The following is a 20,315-nucleotide window of genomic DNA, read 5'->3' as shown; positions in this document are numbered from 1 at the left end:
TTTGTTTTTTAAACATCAGAACTTTTCATCTTAACCCTAAGTTTGTGTGAAGTTGCATTTTTGCACTAATAAAATAAGTCTTCTGCATTACTCATGCAAATGTTGCTTTGGAGAGCTTCCTTCTTTTATTTAAAATTAGTTCTCAATAATTTAAACTTTAAAAATAAACCTTTATGTAAAGGGAAAAGTAGTGGAGAGCCTACTTGGGTATATCATTAGGTTAATATACTTTTTGGTTTTGCAGCTCTCGAAGTGTGGTTTATTATTTAGATAAAGTATTTTAATTTTATTACCCTTTGTGATTGATTTTTCTTTCCCAGATGACACCATAAAATATTAGTTGAGACTTTAAGTGATATTTAGTTTATCTTCATTTTATAGGTGAGAAAAAAGAATCCTTAGCCAAATTGTTGTCCAAAATTTTCTAGAAAACAGATGGTAAATTTAGTGTAAAAGCCTTTTGTTATTTATAACTGAAAATGTCAAGTGGATTGTTCAGTTCATGTTCCTAAATTGTTAAAGTTTCTGTTTTAGTCTGACCAAATTTTTGTGTTTTATACAGTTGTGCTTCTATATCTACAGGTTTGGAATCTGTGGATTCAACCAACTGCAGATCAAAAATATTTGGGGGAAAAAAATTCCATAATGTTCCAAAAAGCAAAACTTGAATTTACCTTGTACCAGCAACTATTTTACATAGCATTACAGTGTATTTACACCTATTTACATAGCATTTACAACACAGTAGTTATTATAAGCAATCTAGAGATGATTCACAGTATGCAGGAGTATGTGCAGAGATTATATGCAAATACCATACAATTTTATATAAGGGACTTGAGCATCCTTGGATTTTGGTGTCTACAGGGTGGTGGGTTGGGGAGTGTGCTGGAACCAATCCCTTGTGGATACTGAGGGACGACTGTATTTGTTATCAGCCCCTACTAATATGTACAATTTGGGAGAGCCAAAGGTCTTTGTAATTACCATTTTAATAACAAATGATAGAAATTGGGGCTATCACTCAAGTTTGCCAAAACTTGGCTATCAAATGCAGAACTGCACATATTTCAGTAATTGAATACATACTGTTGGTATAATTAATGTTCTGCATTGTGGAAGGAGGACGTTTTTAAAATACAACTAAAAATTTTGGTTTCTGAATATAAAATAATCAGAATGTTACCATCCTTTTTTTATTGTATTAATAAATCCTTTGTCGTTGCAGAGTAGTGTCTACATTCTAAGATAAATAATTCATCAAACAGAGAACAGTACTTTTTTATGTGTTGTGTGAAAGTTTACTCTGCCTCTCACAAATATTTGAACAGTTCACTATTCCCTCTTTTTTTTCTCCTGGCTTCAGAAACACCACACTTCCATGACTTTTTCCTTACCTCACTGGCTGTTCTTTTCTTTCTTTTAAAGATTACCGTTTAAAGGTCTTAGGGCTAAGTTGTGAGCATTCTGTCCCTCTTTTTAGAGAAATATATTATACCTATAGAAAAGCTTGTAAAACATGTGAATACAGTTTTAAATACCCATGTGATTACTACCCAGATGAAGAAATAAAATGTTTACACATACTGAAGAAGCACTATTTGTACCCCTCTCATTTATTGTGTTCCCACTCTCCCTGCTCCAAGATAACTGTAGTCTCAAATTTTTGATGATAGTCATGCTTTTGCTTTTCTGCTTTTCCCCTGTGGTTTGGTTTGGGTTTTTTTTACTACTCATTATGCAGCCCTGAGTGCTAATTTAAAAAATTCTTTTCTCCTATATTTAGAACTTTATCTAAATGGAATCATACTGTTTGTTTTCTTTTGTGATTCATCCATGTTCACATATGTGGCTATCACTTATTCATTGTCAATACTGTCAAGTGTATAGATTCCCATTGTATGAATATACTACAGTTTGTTTATCTATTCTACTGTTGATAGACATTTGGGTTGCTTTAGTTTGAGGCTATTATGAACAGTGCTGCTGTGAAATTTTCTTGATTACCAATGAGGTTGAACTTACTTTATTTATTGGCCATTCTCCTCTATGAATTTTCTGTTAATTCTTTTGCCTGTTTTTGTGTTTGGTTTCTTGTCTTCTTTTGTTTATTTGTGGGAATCCTTTATATATCCTAGACACTAGTCCTTTGTTGGTATTATGTGTTGCAAATAATTTCTCTCAGTTTTGGCTTATTGGTTCATTCTCTCCATGGTATTTTTATGTAGTCAAATTTATTTGCCATTTCCTTTATATTTGTGTTTTTGTGTCATGTTTAAGAAATCCTGTATTACTTTGACATTATAAAGATAAATACTTATATCTTAAAGTTTATAGTATTTTAGTAACTTTATTGAAATACTTTAAGTTGCAAGAATAGTTCAAAGCATTCCCTTATATCCTTCAGATTCCCCAGTTATTAACATCATGCCACACTTACTTTATCATCTCTGTTTATATGTGTGTGTGTGGTGCTGTTGTTTTTGTTTTTCCTCTGAGTCATTGGAGAATAAGTTGCAAGCATGGTGTCCCTTTTAAATACTCACTGTATATTTTCTAGGAACAAGGACATTCTTACCTAAATACCGTTATCAAAATCAGGAATTTAACATTCACACAACACTATTATCTAATCCATAGACCTTTTAAAATTTTTGCCAGTTGTGAAAATAATGTTCTTCATATGAAAATTTTTCTCAGTATCAGGTTAATTTATTTGTCATGTCTCTTGGGAGTCCTTTAATTTGTAACATTTCCTCATTCTTTGTCTTTTATGACCTTTAAAATTTTAGAAGAGTTCAGGGTTGGGTATATAATAGAATTTCTCCCAACATGCATGTCTGGTTTTTTGGCTGAAATAATGTTGTGTCTTTCTCATTTCATTACATCAGGAGACACATAATGCCAGTTTATCCTATTCCTGGTGATATTAACCTTGATCACTTAAGGTGGTTTCTGCCAAGTTTCTTCCCTGTGAAGTTACTGTTTTTCTCTTTGTAATTAGCAACATATCCTTATAAGGAGGATACGTTGAGACTATAAAAATAGCCTGTTTCTTATGACTTTTCACCCTTTAGTTTTAACATCCATTGCTTTAATTAGTTGTTACTTTGGTAGTTGTTGCTGTATTGGTGATTTGCTAATTCTGTCATTCCTTCTCATTTATTAGCTGGGATTTTATTATAAAGAACTTTTTTCTTACCAACACTCCATTCATTCATTCATTCATTTTTATTACATAAATTCGTGTGAATTTAAGGTTTATAATGTGCTACTTTGATGTATTTATATATTGTAGTATGATTCAGATATAGTGATATTTATCACATTACACAGTTTTAGTATAATATTGTTGTCTGTATTCATTATACAGTGCATTAGCTCTCTGTGGCTTATTTACTATTCATTGTATTTATTTTTTCATGTTAATATGAACTTGTAGGTTCTTATTTTATTCTATGGGTAATAATTTCATAGTATCATTTTTCATTTTATGTTCAAACTCTCCCAGATTTGGCCAGTGGGAGCCCTTTCATACTAGCTTCAGTGGCCTTTTGACATATCTTCATCATTGTTTGAACACTTCCTTACTTTCTGGCAGAAGATATTTCAGATCTTCTTTACTTTCCCTGCCTTGACACTGCAGTCAGCCATTACTCCAATGAGCCCTGGTTCCTTTTAGTAGGAAATAGTATTTGGAAATCAGTATCAAGGTATATATGTGCTTATTGCTAATAGGGTGTCACTGCTTCTAGGAACTTTAAATGGACATGACTAGGATATATGTATATGTGTACTTCATAAGTATATTTCTCTGTGTGTGTGCATGTGTGTGTTTGTGTTTTAAAAAACCGCAAGTTTTAACTGTTAACTCCAATTCCAATCCAGCACCCTTTTTTTCATATTGGTGATTCCCTTCTTCAAGAATGAGAAATCTAGTTTCCATTAGCCTCAACATATTTACTTATTTGCTCGATCCTATAATACACAAAAAGTTCAGAATTAACACATACCATTAACTTGAGGTTAATATATGCATGAGTAGTTTTCTGAGCATTGTTCCATTGGTCTATTTATTTGTCTTTCTTTTTGTCATTACCACAAGTCTCAATCTGATAGAGTTAAGTCTACTTATTCTTCAAGAGTATCTTGGCAATTCTTGACCATTTACACTTAGGAATTTTAGGATCAGCTTTTCAAGTCCTCAAAGGGGAAAAAAAGCACTATTAGGGTTTTGATTGGATTATATTGACTTTATAAATCACTTAGAAGATAACTGACAGCTTTACAATAGTCTTCCAGTCTTTGAATATTGTACATATCTCCATTCATATTCTTTAGTGTCTTTAAGTAAAGTTTGGTGACTTTTCCCCATAAAGGTTTGCATATGTTTTGTTAGAATTATTCCTAAGAGCCATACTTTTTAGATTCTAATTCTAGACCAATCTTTATGATCCATGTAACTTTGGGCAAATTGCTTAACTGCTCTGTACTTTTGTCTCTTTATATGTGAAATTAACATAATAATAGTACTTAACAGGTAAGAGTTGTGATGAATATTAAATGTGCTAATATACGTAAAGAGCTTAGAATGGTGCCCTGTAAGTTTTAGCCATCACTGTTATTTGGTTTTTAAACTGTTGCTAATATACAAATGCAGTGTTGTTGTTTCTTGATTTCATATTCAGCAACTTTGATAAACTCTTATTTCTTTCTCTAACTACTCTAATTAATTTTTCCTCTTACTTTAATAAGATGCACTGAACTTCTAAAATTTGCATAGAAATGGAAAAGTATCTATAATAGTGAAAGGAAATAAATGCAAGGCTTAATATAAAGCTGCAGTAGTCAAACCAGTTTGATAGTGTTGAAAGGTTAGATAAATTAATGGAGCAGCATATAGAGTCTAGAAATCAACCCACATGTATGTAGTGAGTTGATTTTGAGCAAAATTGCCAGTGTAAAAATTCAGAAGGGAAAGGAAAATCTTTCAACAAGTAGTTTTTGGACAGGTGGATATCCATATTGGAAAGAAAATAAACATTGATCCGTATCTCACACCATACTGACACATTGACTTGAAATGCATCTTAGGCCTATATGTAAAACTTAAACCTATAAAACTCCTGGAATAAAACATAGGAGAGGGGACTTCCCTGGTGGTCCACTGGTTAAAACTCCCAGCTTCCACTGCAGGGGGCATGGGTTCGATCCCTGTTTAGGGAACTAAGATCCCACATGCCATGCTGTGTGGCATGGCCAAAACAAAACAAATAAATAAATCTTATATAAAAAAAAAAAACTTAGAAAATCTTTGTAACTTTGGGATATGCAAAAGTTTCTTAGGTAAAATGCAAAAAGCACAAACCATAAAAGGAAATAATTTATATATTGTATGTACATCAACATTTACAAGTTTCACTGATTGAAAGGTACCATCAAGAAAACCAAAAGGTAAGCTATAGACTTGAAGAAAATATTTGCAACACATATATATAAGACAAATTCGTTATATCAAGTTATATAAAGAACTCTTATAGCTCAGTAATAAGAAAACAAACTATTAAAAAATGGCCAAAAGCTTTGACAAGATATTTTACAAAGATGGTATATGAATGGCAGTAAACACCTGAAAAGGTGCTCAACATCTCTAGTCATCAGGGAAATGGAAATTAAATTACTGTAAGATATTATTACATACCCATTAGAATAGCTAGAGTTAAAGTTTCCTGTACCAAGGATGTGGAGCATCTTTTACTAGCATACTGTGTTGATGGCAATGTAAAATTTAGGAAACTCTTCAGTAAAGAGTTTGCCAGTTACTTAAGTTAAATGTGCACCTACAATATAACCTAGTCATTTACCCAAGAGAAGTGAAAAAGTTAGTGTCCACACAAATACCTGTATGCAAACGTTCATAGCAATTCTATTTGTAATGACCAAAATCTGGAAATATTCTATTACAGGTGAATGGATAAACAAAATGTAGTTTATCGATGTTATGAAATACTATTCAGCAATAAAAAGGAGTAAATCGTTAAGGACAACAGGATTATGTTGAATGAAAGAAGCCAGACAAAACGTTATTATGGGGCTTCCCTGGTGGCCCAGTGGTTGAGAGTCCGCCTGCCGATGCAGGGGACACAGGTTCGTGCCCCAGTCCGGGAAGATCTCACATGCCGCAGAGCGGCTAGGCCCGTGAGCCATGGCCACTGAGCCTGCGCGTCCGGAGCCTGTGCTCCGCAACGGGAGAGGTCACAGCAGTGAGAGGCCCGCGTACCGCAAAAACAAAAAACAAAAAACGAACATTATTATGAATGAAAGAAACCATATAAAAAAGAACACCTGGTATATGATTCTGTTTATATATAATTCTATAAAATGCAAACTAATCTTTAGTGACAGAAAGATCAGTTGCCTTTTGTACTTGTACATTTTATTGAATGTAAATTAGAAAAGAGAAATAAGTCATATCATTTCAGTCTAATGCTGACAACCCTCCAAAGGCTCCCATTTTTTTCAGACTATTAAATGTCCACATCCTTACATTGGATTGCAAGCCCTATACCATCCACTCCAATTTTACTCTTTCGACATATCTCCTTTGATGTTCTCCCCTTGCTCCTTTTGCCCACCAAACTGGCATCCCTCTAAAACATGTAAGGTATGTTCCCACCTCCAGATTGTTCCACTAGTTATTCCCTCTTCCTGGAGGGCTTTTCTCCCAGATAGCCTCAGATTTTGCTCCTGCTGCCTTCTATGACCTACCCTGACCAACCTTCCCTCAGTACTCCTGATTCTTCCTGTTCTATATTTTTAGTAGTATTTATCACCTTCTTATGTATGCAGTTAACTTATTTACTGTGTTTATTGTTTTATTCTGTTTTCATCAGTCGAAATAAGCTTCACCAAGGTAGTTTTTATTCTTCTCTACTTAGTTTGCTGATATTTGTGCCTGACACAAAAAATATTTGTTGAATTAATGTTTATTTATTCTTTGTTTTTTCCCACTACTGTTTTCGAAGTTTAACACTGTTTTGTATTTTCATCTAGGATTTTTAACTTTCATACTTATTTTACCAAAATATAGAGTTAATTGATACCTGTAATCTTTTCTTATATAATACAAGAACTTTAGGACACTTCAACTCCTTTTACCTTCTCTTGCCTCCTCCTAACTCAAGATATTATTATGTTTAAAACTTTTTAGATTTTAACATTTCAATTTGTTAGTATTATTTTATACAATCAATATTCATTTAGATTAAGCCATATATAACTCTCTTAAGGCCTTTCATTTCTTCTTGCAACTCAGATATGCCATCTGGGATTGCTTACCTTCTGCCGGAAGGATATCCTTTATTATTCACTTAAGGAGAAGGTCTGTGTTAACATGTTTGAAGTGTTCATTTCCCCAGAAATGTCTTTATTTTGTTGTCAGTTTTAAAAGATATATAGAGTTCTAGGTTGACAGGTTTTTTTTTTTTTTTTTTTTCCCAGTGTATTAGAGAAATCAGTACACAATAGTCTGGTTTTCATTGTTGCTCTTGGAAGGTCAGCTGTCAACCTAATTACTGCTGTTTTCTCTCTGGCTATTCTTTAGATTTTTTTTTTTTCATCTTTGATGTCTATAGTTTCAGTATGATGTGTCTGTTTAAGGATTTATTTTTTTCTACCTGGAGCTCAAAAAGCTTCTTGATTTGGTGGATTGTTGTCTTTTACTCGTTCTAGAAATGATCTTCTCATATATTTCTCCTTCACACTTTCTTTTCTTACTTTCTGGAATTTTGATTAGACCTGTTATACTCTCTTACTCTGATTATCTCAAACTTTCTTTCATATTTTCTGTTTCTTTATCTCTCTGAGCTGCATCCTAAATAATTCCTTAGGGACTTTCATTTTACTAATGGTCTCTTCACCTTTGTCTAATCTGTTGTTAAATTTGTCTGATAATTTTAGATTTCAATAATTGTGCTTTTTATTTCTAGAAATTTTATTGATACTTGGTTTGTTTTTTTTTTAAGTATTTCCCTATAGATATTTTTCAGCATGGCTTTTATTTCTTCAAACATACTATTTCAAATCAAATCAAATCAAATCTGATAATTCCAATGTCTGAAATCTTTGCAGTTATTTTTCTGAGATTAAATATTTCTTTTTCTACTTTCTTTTTTTCTTTTTGAGTTACTCCAAAAGTTTAGTCTGCTACTGTACCAGCATTTTTTTTTTTTTTTTAAGAAGATGTTGGGGGTAGGAGTTTTTATTAATTAATTAATTTATTTTTGCTGTGTTGCGTCTTCGTTTCTGTGCGAGGGCTTTCTCTAGTTGTGGCAAGCGGGGGCCACTCTTCATCGCGGTGCGCGGGCCTCTCACTATCGCGGCCTCTTGTTGCAGAGCACAGGCTCCAGACGCGCAGGCTCAGTAGTCGTGGCTCACGGGCCTAGTTGCTCCGCAGCATGTGGGATCCTCCCAGACCAGGGCTCGAACCCGTGTCCCCTGCATTAGTAGGCAGATTCTCAACCACTGCGCCACCAGGGAAGCCCCTGTACCAGCATTTTTGAAAAACAAAATAATTGTGCTTTTTTTACATAGTACATACTCTTTGTAATATTTTAAATGGCTCTGTATTTTGTCTAGTGACTCATCATAATTTATATAATAATTCTCCAATTTAGACATTAAGCTTGTTTCTTTAGGGCTTTGCTATTATAAATAACACTGATAAACTGATTTCATAGGTAAAAATGTTATCTCTTCATTTGTATTACCTTAATTGCTGTTGTGGTAGTACCTTTTCCAAATGTAAAATATGTATTCTTAGTTATGCAAATCTTAAACCTTTTTCTTAAAAGTTTGTGTAAACCATTGCCTAACTGGTTACTTTGCTAAAATGTTTCTGTTTCTGCTTATTTGGGGAATGTAGATTTACAGAAACTTTACAAATGATTCTTTTGTCGAGTATTAACAAACGTTCTTGTTAATCATATTTTACTTGGGAACAATTATTTAAAATTTGACCCTGGTAATTGTTTGCCAATTCTTTCATTTATTGCTATTTAATGTTCAGTGAGTGTTATCTCAAGAATTTTCCTCATTTCTCTAAAACCTACTACAAGTCTTCTGCCTCATACCCCCCACCCCATAGCCATTTGTATTACTCTCTTTGTTTTTTTGTTTTGTTTTGTTTTGTTTGCGGTACGCGGGCCTCTCACTGCTGTGGCCTCTCCCGTTGCGGAGCACAGGCTCCGGACGCGCAGGCTCAGCGGCCATGGCTCACGGGCCCAGCCGCTCCACGGCACGCGGGATCCTCCCAGACCGGAGTACGAACCCGTGTCCCCTGCATCGGCAGGCGGACTCTCAACCACTGCGCCACCAGGGAAGCCCCTGTTTTGTTTTAAAAGTACGTCCCTTGCCCTTCCCACAAATCTCAGTGGTTTACAGCAATTAACATTTATTCCTGTCACATGACTGACACTTAAACAGCTACGAATCAGCTTTTGCAAACATCCTTCACATGTCCTTTTGATGGAGGGCCCAGGCTGAAGGTGTCACTACATTTGAGACACGGCATTCTTGTGGCAGAGAGTAAAAAAATAAGAGAGCTGGTGTAAACCCATAATGCCTCTTAAAGCTTCTGCATAGAGGCAGTTTATGTCCTGTCTGTCCGTGTGTTCCTATCACATGATTGAGTGCAGTGGGTGTTGCATAGAAATGTATGCTCCTCCCACAGGAGACACTGCAAGTCACATGACTGACCAGCGTTACATGGAAGGGTCAAGTGAATACTTGGCAACAGTAATACAATCTACAGTATCTCTTCTTTTTATATATATATATATTTTTAATTTTATTTATTTATTTATGGCTGCGCTGGGTCTTCGTTGCTGCGCGCGGGCTTTCTCTAGTTGCGGTGAGCAGAGGCTACTCTTCGTTGCAGTCCATGGGCTTCTCATTGCAGTGGCTTCTCTTGTTGTGGAGCACGAGCTCTGGGTGCTTGGGCTTCAGTAGTTGTGGCTTGGAGGCTCTAGAGCGCAGGCTCAGTAGTCGTGGCGCATGGGCTTAGTTGCTCCGCAGCATGTGAGATCTTCCTGGACCAGGGCTCGAACCCATGTCCCCTGCATTGGCAGGTGGATTCTTAACCACTCCACCACCAGGGAATCCCTACCATATCTCTTCCTATGTTTAATTTTCTAGTGTAAACTTTCACAATAACTCATACCTGTACTGAAGCCTCTTTGATAAGTCTTCCTTTATGCCTTAAATGTAGTTATTTCTGTTATGAAAGAATCATTTTACCTATCATCTTCTTTTTTAACTTTTTACTTTATATTGGAGTATAGTTGATTAACAATGTTTTGTTAGTTTCCGGTGTACAGCAAAGTGATTCAGTTATACATATACATGTATCTATTCTTTTTCAAATTCTTTTCCCATTTATTTTATTTTATTTTATTTATTTATTTTTAGCTGCGTTGGGTCTTTGTTGCCGAGTACGGGCTTCCTCTAGTTGCGGAGAGCAGGGCTACTCTTTGCTGCTGTGCATGGGCTTCTCATTGCTGTGGCTTCTCTTGTTGCGGAGCACAGCCTCTAGGCACGCAGGCTTCAGTAGTTGTGGTGCTCGGGCTTAGTTGCTCAGCAGCATGTGGCATCTTCCTGGGCCAGGGCTCAAACCTGTGACCCCTGCATTGGCAGGAGGATTCTTAACCACTGTGCCACTAGGGAAGTCCCTCTTTTCCCATTTAGATTGTTACATAATACTGAGCAGAGTTCCCTGTGCTATACAATAGGTCCATGTTGGTTATCCATTTTAAATACAGCAATGTGTACATGTCAATCCCAAATTCACTAATTATCCCTCCCCCCCACCCTTCCCCACTGGTAACCATAAGTTCATTCTCTAAGTCTGTGAGTCTGTTTCTGTTTTCATTTTACCTATGATCTTGAGCCTACTTGAATGTACGTTTAGCAAGGGCAGAGATTCTTGTCTGCTTTATTCATTGCTTCCTCAGCACTAGAAGAATTCTTGCCTCCTAATGTGCTTTCAATAAATATATGTTTCCCTTCTTATTTCATCACTCTGTCAGTTATTCTCATTTTCTGCGTCTTCATTTATTGTTGGTTCTCTCTGCTAGCTCTGTCCCTGAAGTCTCTCAATGACTATATTTTCTTGAATTATTTTAATCACAGCTACATATTTAATAAATTCTGTTAAATAATTATCTTTAATGAAGAGAATAAACTTATATGATCTTTTAACTGCTCTGGAAAATGTAGCCTACATACTTCTTCCTATAAATACGCATATCAGCCTATCATTAGGGTAAAAAACATCAAAACCTTCCCTTGGACTCTTACAGTCTAGCTTCTCACTGTTGCTCTAAAACTATTGTTTACCTTTTACATTTCTCACTCTCTTTGACTTTTATGGAAGGCCCCCTCCCCTAAAACTCTATGTCTCTAGATCCTGAGGGACTATAATTCATTATAATTCACTGTTTTGTTTTGCTTTCTAAGGTTCTCTTTTTCTCTTTTCCTTAGAATGTTCCTCTTCCTTCCTCTACCACTTAAGTGTACTAATACTCCCAGGTTCTATTTTTAGCTTTCTTCATTTCTTGCCTTGTGCCCTTTTTAGCGGAGCTTTCATTCATATGGCTTTCACATTTATTTCTATATAGGTGATTTACAAATCTGTGTCTTGTAATAGTTAGAAATTCTGAGTTTGCCCCCTCATTTCCACTTGTGGCATTCCCATTTGAGTGTCTTACTGTCACCTCAACCTTAACTTGTCCCAAACCAAATGGTTTTCCTACTAGTACTGACTCCTCCGTTGGAACTAACTCTTGTTTTTATTAATGGTTCACAGTCACCAGGCTTCTAAAAGGAGAGGGAATACCAGCCTTTGTTTAGCATCCAGTGCACACTAAGCACTGCTTTTCACTTACTGAATGTCCAGCTCAAGTTTTACCTCCTGAGAGACCTTCAGACAATCACAGTGATCCTTTGCAGTCCCTTCTTCTTAGACCACTTGCAGTATATTTGTATTTAAACCCCTAGATCCTCAGCCTGTGAATCTCCTGTAATTCATACTTTTAGTTTGTAAAGCCTCTCAAAGGCAAGGATTTTTATTTCATATTTCTTTTTGTCAGCACAGTACCCCCCAGGTACAGTACAATTTAATAAGTATTTGATGATTTTTGCATAGAAACAATGCTCTAAATAAGGACAAGAATATCAACTTAAATAACAAAACTAAATAAACTAAAACTAAGTAGCAAACTAATAACTCAAAATTAAATAATATTTTAGCTGTACTCTTGAACCTTGAACCCAGTTGAAAGGGATTAGCCTCTGAAAGTGGCAGAGGCTCTTTACTTACCATTAAGGATCACCTGTTGAACAAATCTTTACTCTGTAACAGAATCTCTTTATCAGTAATACACCTTCATATAGCCATTTTATATTGCTATAACCATATTTATAGAAGGTAGTATATTTATTTTAGCTTCTCTTCCCCGTTAGGTGCACCAGGAATAATTTCCTCACCATATGCAGGGGCTGCTGGATTTGCCCCAGCCATTGGATTTCCTCAAGCTACAGGTGACTAACTCTAAAGTTGAATTTGAATTGATTTCTTAATGATGGTCTGTATTTTCCAGGAACTTATCAAAATGAAAAATATTACCATATTTGAAGGATTTATAATAAAAGCATTAGGTGTTTCAATCATGGAAGTGGCTCATGTACAATATATGATGCACAGCTTCCTTGTGTTTATAAATAATTCTCTCTGGTTCCATTCTCAACTCCAAAATTCCCTTGTATATTCTGCATCATTTATACTTGCCATTGGCACAGATAACTATAGGTTGACTATATTAATAATCTCTTATTTGCCTCTTTGGTTATTATACAAAATATATGAACTGCTTGCTTATAAGCTTATCAATTACATGTTAAATAGACTTGTGTGTTATTTATCTTTGTGTCCTTAAATGCCTTTGATGGCATTTAATACATAGTATGCAGTCAGCAAACATTTGAATTAATAAACATTTACTGTTAAACTTATTTGTAAATCCTCTTTTTTTGTCTTTTTGATTAATGGGTTTAGAAGATTACCGTAGAGGATATGCATGCTGTTTTTATTTCAGAAAAAAAATATTTTTTTTTCTTTAAGTAATAGAAATAATTAAGAGATAGCAATCGGTTAATACTTTGATAATGACTCTCTGACTCTTTTCCAAATAGTAAACAAAATGAATTTGATCATAACTTAAGGAGAAGAAAAAAATACTTTATGGTTTTATTGCTGGTGCTTAAAGAATACACTTGAGGCTGGTGATTAGAAAGAAGAGTGGCTTAGTGTTAAGCCTAGTCTACACAGTACCTTTTTACAGCTTCCAGCTGATTTATGAATATAACTTTTAAATTGCAACATAGTTGCTTTCTGGCAATAATCTTTGTATCCTACCTTTCTAATTCTGGGAATTTTAACTACTCTCTTCACTGGAGAGGATGAAGTTCACTAAAAAGAAAAGAGTGATTTAAAAGGTTGAGGTTCATTTAAGTTTTAGGTTTTTGGTGGTTTTAAGACATCTTAACGTATGTTTTAATTAAGTGAGTAATTCTACCTATCCCATTAAAATGAAGGCATTATACATTGTTTTTATGTGTTTGACGCTCCCAAACGTTTAATTTTTATACATTTGGAGGTAGTGATACGTGGTTTCCCTCATTTTAGTTATTTCTTTCTACACACTGTATGTATAAAACACTGTAGTAGATGTTAAGGAAGAGAAAAAATGTGTAAAGAGGGCTCCTGAGTTGATAAGACTTCTAAGGTGTAGCAGGAGGATGTACATATACACATACACACATGTATATACCCTACAGTGTAGCTAAGGTGTAGTGTTGGCGGTATATAATAGACTTAAGGAAGTTATTCAAAAGTTGCAGGAGCATGGGAAGAGGTCATGCAAAAGACTATTGAGTATAGATTTCATGGAAAAGCATCCACCCTAAGAAGGTGAACTGCACAGTTTTAAAATTCAGCAAGATGATGGTAGTAATAACTTTCCTTAGATTGTCAAGCAGAATAGTATGATTGTAAACTATATAGCAATGTAATTACATGATTTGTGATAAACTGGTCAGACTCTGTCTATTATAAGGAATTTGGAGCTTAAAGAATCAATAAAGAACTGGTTTATTTTATATCAACTAGAGATTTTATCTTAGATAATTTTTAAGCTGAGAATACAAATAGTGGGACCTTCTGAGGAAGTGTAGTGTTTTAGGTATAGTATATAGTGTCAATATTCCAGTATTGTAGAACTTTCAGTAGTTCTGAAATATCTGGGGGAGTAGTGAGCTCTGAAAATTCTTGCTGCATAAGAATCTTGAATTCTATAAATTTGTTCTTGATGGTAATAACGTTTTACAAGGTTACAAAATGTTTTTTCCCCATGCAGAATGTATGTATACAATTCACCTGTTTTAGATATACAACTCAGTGATTTTTAATGAATTTACAGAGTTGTGCAGCCATTACCACACTCCAGTTTTAAAACATGCATTACTACCTAGCATGCATATATGTGACTTCCGCTGAAGGACTTTTTACAAAAATATGTATCTGGTTTTATGGTAGAAGTCAATATGAAAATAACATATACTTTAGAGAAATGTGCTGGAATATATTTGTTTCAAGAAATAGAAGGAGTACTTGTAGTTATAGACCCTTTGAAAAACCTAATGGCTTTTAAGACCAGTGAATTTGGTTGCTATGCAAAGCACTGTATAAATAATAAAGTACTAAGTATGATAGTATCAACGAATAAAGAGCTCTACTTCCAGACAGACTCTGGAGGGCAGAAAACTGACCTTTGTTATCCTTATGGTAGCTTTGAAACATTTTCTTCTCTATTTTTGCTTTTGTCTTCATTTATTTACTTAAGTTGTATTAAGTGTTGTAATTCTCCAGATAACTAGAATATGAAATGCTTTTGATGTTTTGAAAAGGTCTGTCAGTCCCAGCTGGACTAGGTCCCGGAGCTCTTGGTCCTCTCGCGATCACCTCCTCTGCTGTCACTGGAAGGATGGCCATTCCTGGGGCTGGTGGTATACCAGGAAATTCTGTTCTACTTGTCACCAATCTTAATCCTGATGTGAGTTGAAAAGTATTATATGTAAAAAGTCTTTCAGGAGGAGGTATTGTAGCTTCTGACCTAGAGTTAAATTCAATGAAAATGTTTATTTTAAGAATTTTTATTAAAATTCATCACTAGTATATATAGAAGCAGCATGTAAAAAGTCAGTGCTTTGAACAAGTAAACTTACTTAAAATTTTTACTTAGACACTGATATTTTGTGTTATCCTTTTCAAACAGCTTATTACACCACATGGACTTTTTATCCTATTTGGTAAGTAATTTTTGTTGTTGTTGTTTTTTATATTATCTATGGTGTGAATTGAGCATATTGCATCATTCAGTAATATTTATTACTGCTGTGTGCCTACTAGTGTGTTTGACACTGAGGATAGAATAGCAAGGAAGACTTAGTAAGTGATTACAGTTACAACAAAGTTTTATAAAAAGGGAAATAGAGATTGTAATAGGAACATACAGCTGGGAGGCCTAACCTAGCTGAGGGAATCAAAGATGAGGTACCAGTAGAAATGATAGTTAAGCTGACTTGTGAAAAGTGAGGACACATTAGCCAGGCAGAAAGGGAGGGCAAATGTCCTTTCACAGATAGTAGCAGTGAGAGACAGAACCCGTGGAACATAGAAATGAAGGAAGCTCAATGGAGAGTGTAAGGGAGAAACATGTTGAAGCTGGGCAGATGGATAGGGGCAAGGTCATTAAGAGCTTTGTAAGCTATATTAAAGAGCTTCGTTTTTAACTTAAGACAGTGGGAATCCATTGACTAGTTTTAAACAGGAGAGAGGCATAATGAGATGTTGATTATAAAAATAACCCCCTAACTTTCCAATAGTGTGCCTCTCTCAGTTAAAAAAAATATTTAGCATGTACTCCTAATCTATATATGATTAATTATTCATAAATTTCATCCATCTTTTACTACACTCTTTAGTATAATATGTACAAACAAATATAAGAGCAATAAAGTGATATTTGATATTTTAAAGATTTTTCTTATGACACTTTTAAAAATAAAAATCTATTAACATTTAGTGAGAAGTATGACTTAATATGCTTCATTATTTTCAAAAACCTTTTTCATTTTGGTTCAGTATCCCAAGAACTGATTCTAAATTCACTTTATTTTAGTACTTGATCTTAATGGTTGTCATAAATGAAAAAGATACCTCATAAAGATATGCGAGGGAATCCTCTGGCGGTCCAGTGGTTAGGACTCAGTGCTTTCACTGCCAGGTCCCGAGTTCAGTCCCTGGTCTGGGAACTGAGAATCCCGCAAGCTGTGTGGGCACGGCCAAAAAAAAAAAAAAAGATAGGCGATTTGAATGGAAGTGTTTCATTGTTGCATTAATTGAACATTACACAATCAGCATTAAAAAATTGTTTTGTTTTGTCTTTTTAATTAGGAGTATATGGTGATGTACATCGAGTGAAGATAATGTTTAATAAGAAAGAAAATGCATTGGTTCAGATGGCAGATGCAAATCAAGCTCAGCTAGGTACTAATGATTAATAATAATAATGATAACCTGCCCCTTTTGTATGTGAATTTTCCTATAAAATAAACTTATGGCTAGTAAGAAGAGTACCTCCTTATGTTAATATCTCCATTATTATTTGGATCTGCTTATATTTTAAGATTTTAAAATATTTATTATTCTTTGAAGTTCATTTTATCTATTTGAATATATTGTTGATGTTCAGAGCTTTGACTCTAGGGTTTTTCCATTAGCTTTAAACTAATAAACATGACTTGTTTTCTTTCATTTTATTTGTTTGTTTGCTTGTTTATTTATTTTCCTTTCAAATTAAGTTTTCTAGAACTGTTGCATGGCATAACAGTTTGGGAATACTTCATAATGATGGTGCAAGAAAGTGTCATTCTACAATCTCACCGTTTATTATTATAGTGGCTGTTGAAATATTACTAAGATTTTTTATTAAAAAAAGCTTTACTTGGGATTAAAAATAGATAGCTAGTGGGAAGCAGCCACATAGCACAGGGAGATCAGCTTGGTGCTTTGTGACCACCTAGAGGGGTGGGATAGGGAGGGTGGGAGCGAGACGCAAGAGGGAGGAGACATGGGGATATATGTATATGTATAGCTGATTCACTTTGTTATACACCAGAAACTAACACACCGTTGTAAAGCAGTTATACTCCAGTAAAGATGTTTAAAAAAAATTTACTTGAGATTAAACTAATTTATTCAATAATCATTTCCTGAATATGTGGTATGTTTCAGGCATTCTGGAACTTCTAGAACTCTGCTAGGAAAATAGTTACTTTTTGTTGTATTGCTTTTCTTTCATTACAGAAAAAGAGTCATTTAATACATTTTCGTATATAAGAGTTTTTAAATTTAAAACCATTTAAGCCCTCAAACTGACAGTATAATTTTTTAAATGACAAGTAAAAAGAATTATGATAGACAGTTTTACAGAGACTCTATCTTAGTACCCAGACTTTCCTTATTTTCTTCTTATGTACCAGCAATGAACCATCTGAGTGGTCAGAGACTTTATGGGAAAGTGCTTCGTGCTACACTGTCCAAACATCAAGCAGTTCAGCTTCCTCGAGAGGGACAAGAAGACCAAGGTCTGACTAAGGATTTTAGCAATAGTCCTTTGCATCGCTTTAAAAAGCCTGGCTCTAAAAACTTCCAGAATATTTTCCCACCATCGGCTACTCTGCATCTTTCCAACATCCCGTATGTATCTGATTAGTTACTATTCATTTAGATGATTAATAATCTACAGTATATGGTTTGGGGGGTAAAAACTGAAATTATTCTAATGTAGCAGTTGTCCTATTCACTAATTTCTCATAAGATGATTTATTTGCCATCATGTCTTAAGAAGTTTATATCTAACCATACACTATGAAAGTGAAAGATAGCAATGTTTTAAATTTTTCTTTCCAAACAGAGAATTAGCAACTGTTAACCTTTCAGTTATAGAATGGCAAAAATCTGTGCAGAAATATTCCACTGGTGTATACTTGTTCATCCTTGTGTATAAGTAAAGACCCTTTAGTGACCAGCATAGCAAAATCAAATAATTTATGTATCTAAGAACTTGGTAAAACTGAATTCTCTATTTTTTACCTATAAGCTGCAAAGCCATATATATATCTAAAAGCTAAAAATTTTCTTGTAACCACTCTGTATTTAACCAGTGTTGTAGCAGACTTGTTCTTTAGTCATCATCTAACTTAGAGATCGACAAACTATAGCCTATGGTCCAAATCCATCTGTTTTTGTAAGGCCCATGAGCTAAGATTGGTTTTTACATTTTCAAGTGGTTATGGAAAAACAAAAAATTTTTGTGATTAGAGAAAATTACATAAAATTAAAATTTCACCTTCCATAAATAAAGTTTTATGGAACACAACCACATTTATTCATTTATGTATTAGCTATAGCTGCTTTTGAGCTATAACAGCAAAGCTGAATAGTTACAACAGAGGCTGTATGGCCATCAGAGCCTAAGAAATTTACTATATGGCCCTTTATAGAAAGCACCTGGCAACCCCAGTTTTAATTCTTGAAATCCTTGACGTACAAAGGGGGCTGTGTTGGGTCTTCATTGCTGTGCACGGGCTTTCTCTAGTTGTGGCGAGCAGGGGCTACTCTTTGTTGCAGTGTGCAGGCTTCTCATTGCAGTGGCTTCTGTTTGTTGCGGAGTGCGGGCCCAGTAGTTGTGGTTCATGGGCTTAGTTGCTCTGTGGCATGTGGGATCTTCCCAGACCAGGGCTCAAACCTGTGTCCCCTGCATTGGCAGGCGGATTCTTAACCACTGCGCCACCAGGGAAGTCCCAAGTTGGCAATTTTATATAACTTAATCTAATACATGAAGAGGGATAAGCTTTGGGAAGGAAGGGTAAAAGCTGTGGGGTATAGTTGTGTGCGAGCACGTATATGAAAAGTTAAAGACTGAGGGAATGGAGAAGGTTACAGTACTGGAATATTTCTGAGAATGAGAATGGGATTTGAATAGGAAGAGAAAATAATTATTCAAAATGCTGTTGAATGCCCAGGCTCCTAGCTAGTCTCCAATTAGGCTATATGGAGAAACCTTGAATCCGAATTGGGCAATGGCTCAAACCTCATGCCAGCCAGGCAACTGGAAGAGTCACTTGAGAAAAAAATCTAGAAATTTAGCACCTCATCACTACAGAGTCAGGGAGAGAGGCAACATATTTAAATACTAAAGCAGGCTCCCTCTTAAATACATTTATCCAGGAGCTGGTCTCAAGTTGCAACCTGCATTGGACATGTAGATAGAAAGAAAGGACGCTAATACTTTTTTTAACCATCTGCCTAGTCTGGGCATGTGCTGGTGTTTTACGTGTGTTACCTCATTTAATCTCCATAATAACCTTCTTTTAAAATTGTGGTTAAATATATAACCTAAGTTTTACCATTTTAACCGTTTTTGAGTGTACATTCACATTAAGTACATTCATAGTGTGCAACCATCAATTATATCCATCTGCAGATCCTTGTCATCATCTCAAACTGAAGCTCTGTACCCATTAAACAATATCTCCTTGTTTCTCTCTACCCCCAGTCCCTGGTAACCACTATTCTACATTCTGTCTCTAGCAATTTATCCATAATAACATTTGGAGTAAAGGTCATTAGTTTCATTTTAACAATGAAAGTGAGAGGCTCAGATTAAGTAACTTACTCAAGAGTGACATACCAGGTGAATGAAAAATAGAATGTGAACTTATATCTGTCTCCTTGCAGAGCCAATTATTGTTCTATAACACCCTCCTTGCTGGGAGTTGTGAGATGAGGAAGAGTCTACTTTTAGTCAGTTGACTCTCATGTGATAGACCACTGTATTAGTTATCTACTGCTGCGTAATAGATCACCCCAAAACTTAACAGCTTAACACAATAGTAGATGTTCATTATCTCAAACTGTTACTGTAAGTCAGGAATCCAGAAGTGGCTTAGCTGGGTGGTTTTGGCTGAATCTCTCATAAGGTTGCATCTGAAGGCTTAACTGGGGCTAGAGAATCCACTTCCAAAGTGGCTCACCATATACTTAGTTGTTGACAGGAGGCCTCAGTTCCTTGCCACAAGGAGCTCTCCATAGGGCTGCTGATTGTCCACGTGAAATAGCAGCTGGTTGCTTCCAA

General features: G+C 35.1%; 1 protein-coding gene across 5 annotated transcripts in view; it reads left to right on the top strand.

Moving 5' to 3' along the window:
* PTBP3 (polypyrimidine tract binding protein 3) overlaps window positions 1-20,315 on the top strand; it is a 102,364-nt gene that overhangs the window by 75,752 nt on the left and 6,297 nt on the right. For all 5 annotated transcript variants that reach the window (XM_082623227.1, XM_082623225.1, XM_082623224.1 and 2 more), the window contains 5 exons: window positions 12,520-12,597; window positions 15,022-15,167; window positions 15,390-15,423; window positions 16,571-16,663; window positions 17,659-17,875. In XM_082623227.1, the coding sequence (XP_082479353.1) occupies window positions 12,520-12,597; window positions 15,022-15,167; window positions 15,390-15,423; window positions 16,571-16,663; window positions 17,659-17,875 (568 nt within the window). The remainder of the gene's footprint in view (window positions 1-12,519; window positions 12,598-15,021; window positions 15,168-15,389; window positions 15,424-16,570; window positions 16,664-17,658; window positions 17,876-20,315) is intronic.

This window comes from Mesoplodon mirus (genome assembly GCF_964341445.2).
Source record: "Mesoplodon mirus genome assembly, chromosome: 1".
In the NCBI taxonomy this organism is placed as follows: domain Eukaryota; kingdom Metazoa; phylum Chordata; class Mammalia; order Artiodactyla; family Ziphiidae; genus Mesoplodon; species Mesoplodon mirus.
The sequence above is the reverse complement of the archived record's forward strand: the minus strand, read 5'-3'. Positions and strand labels throughout refer to the sequence as shown.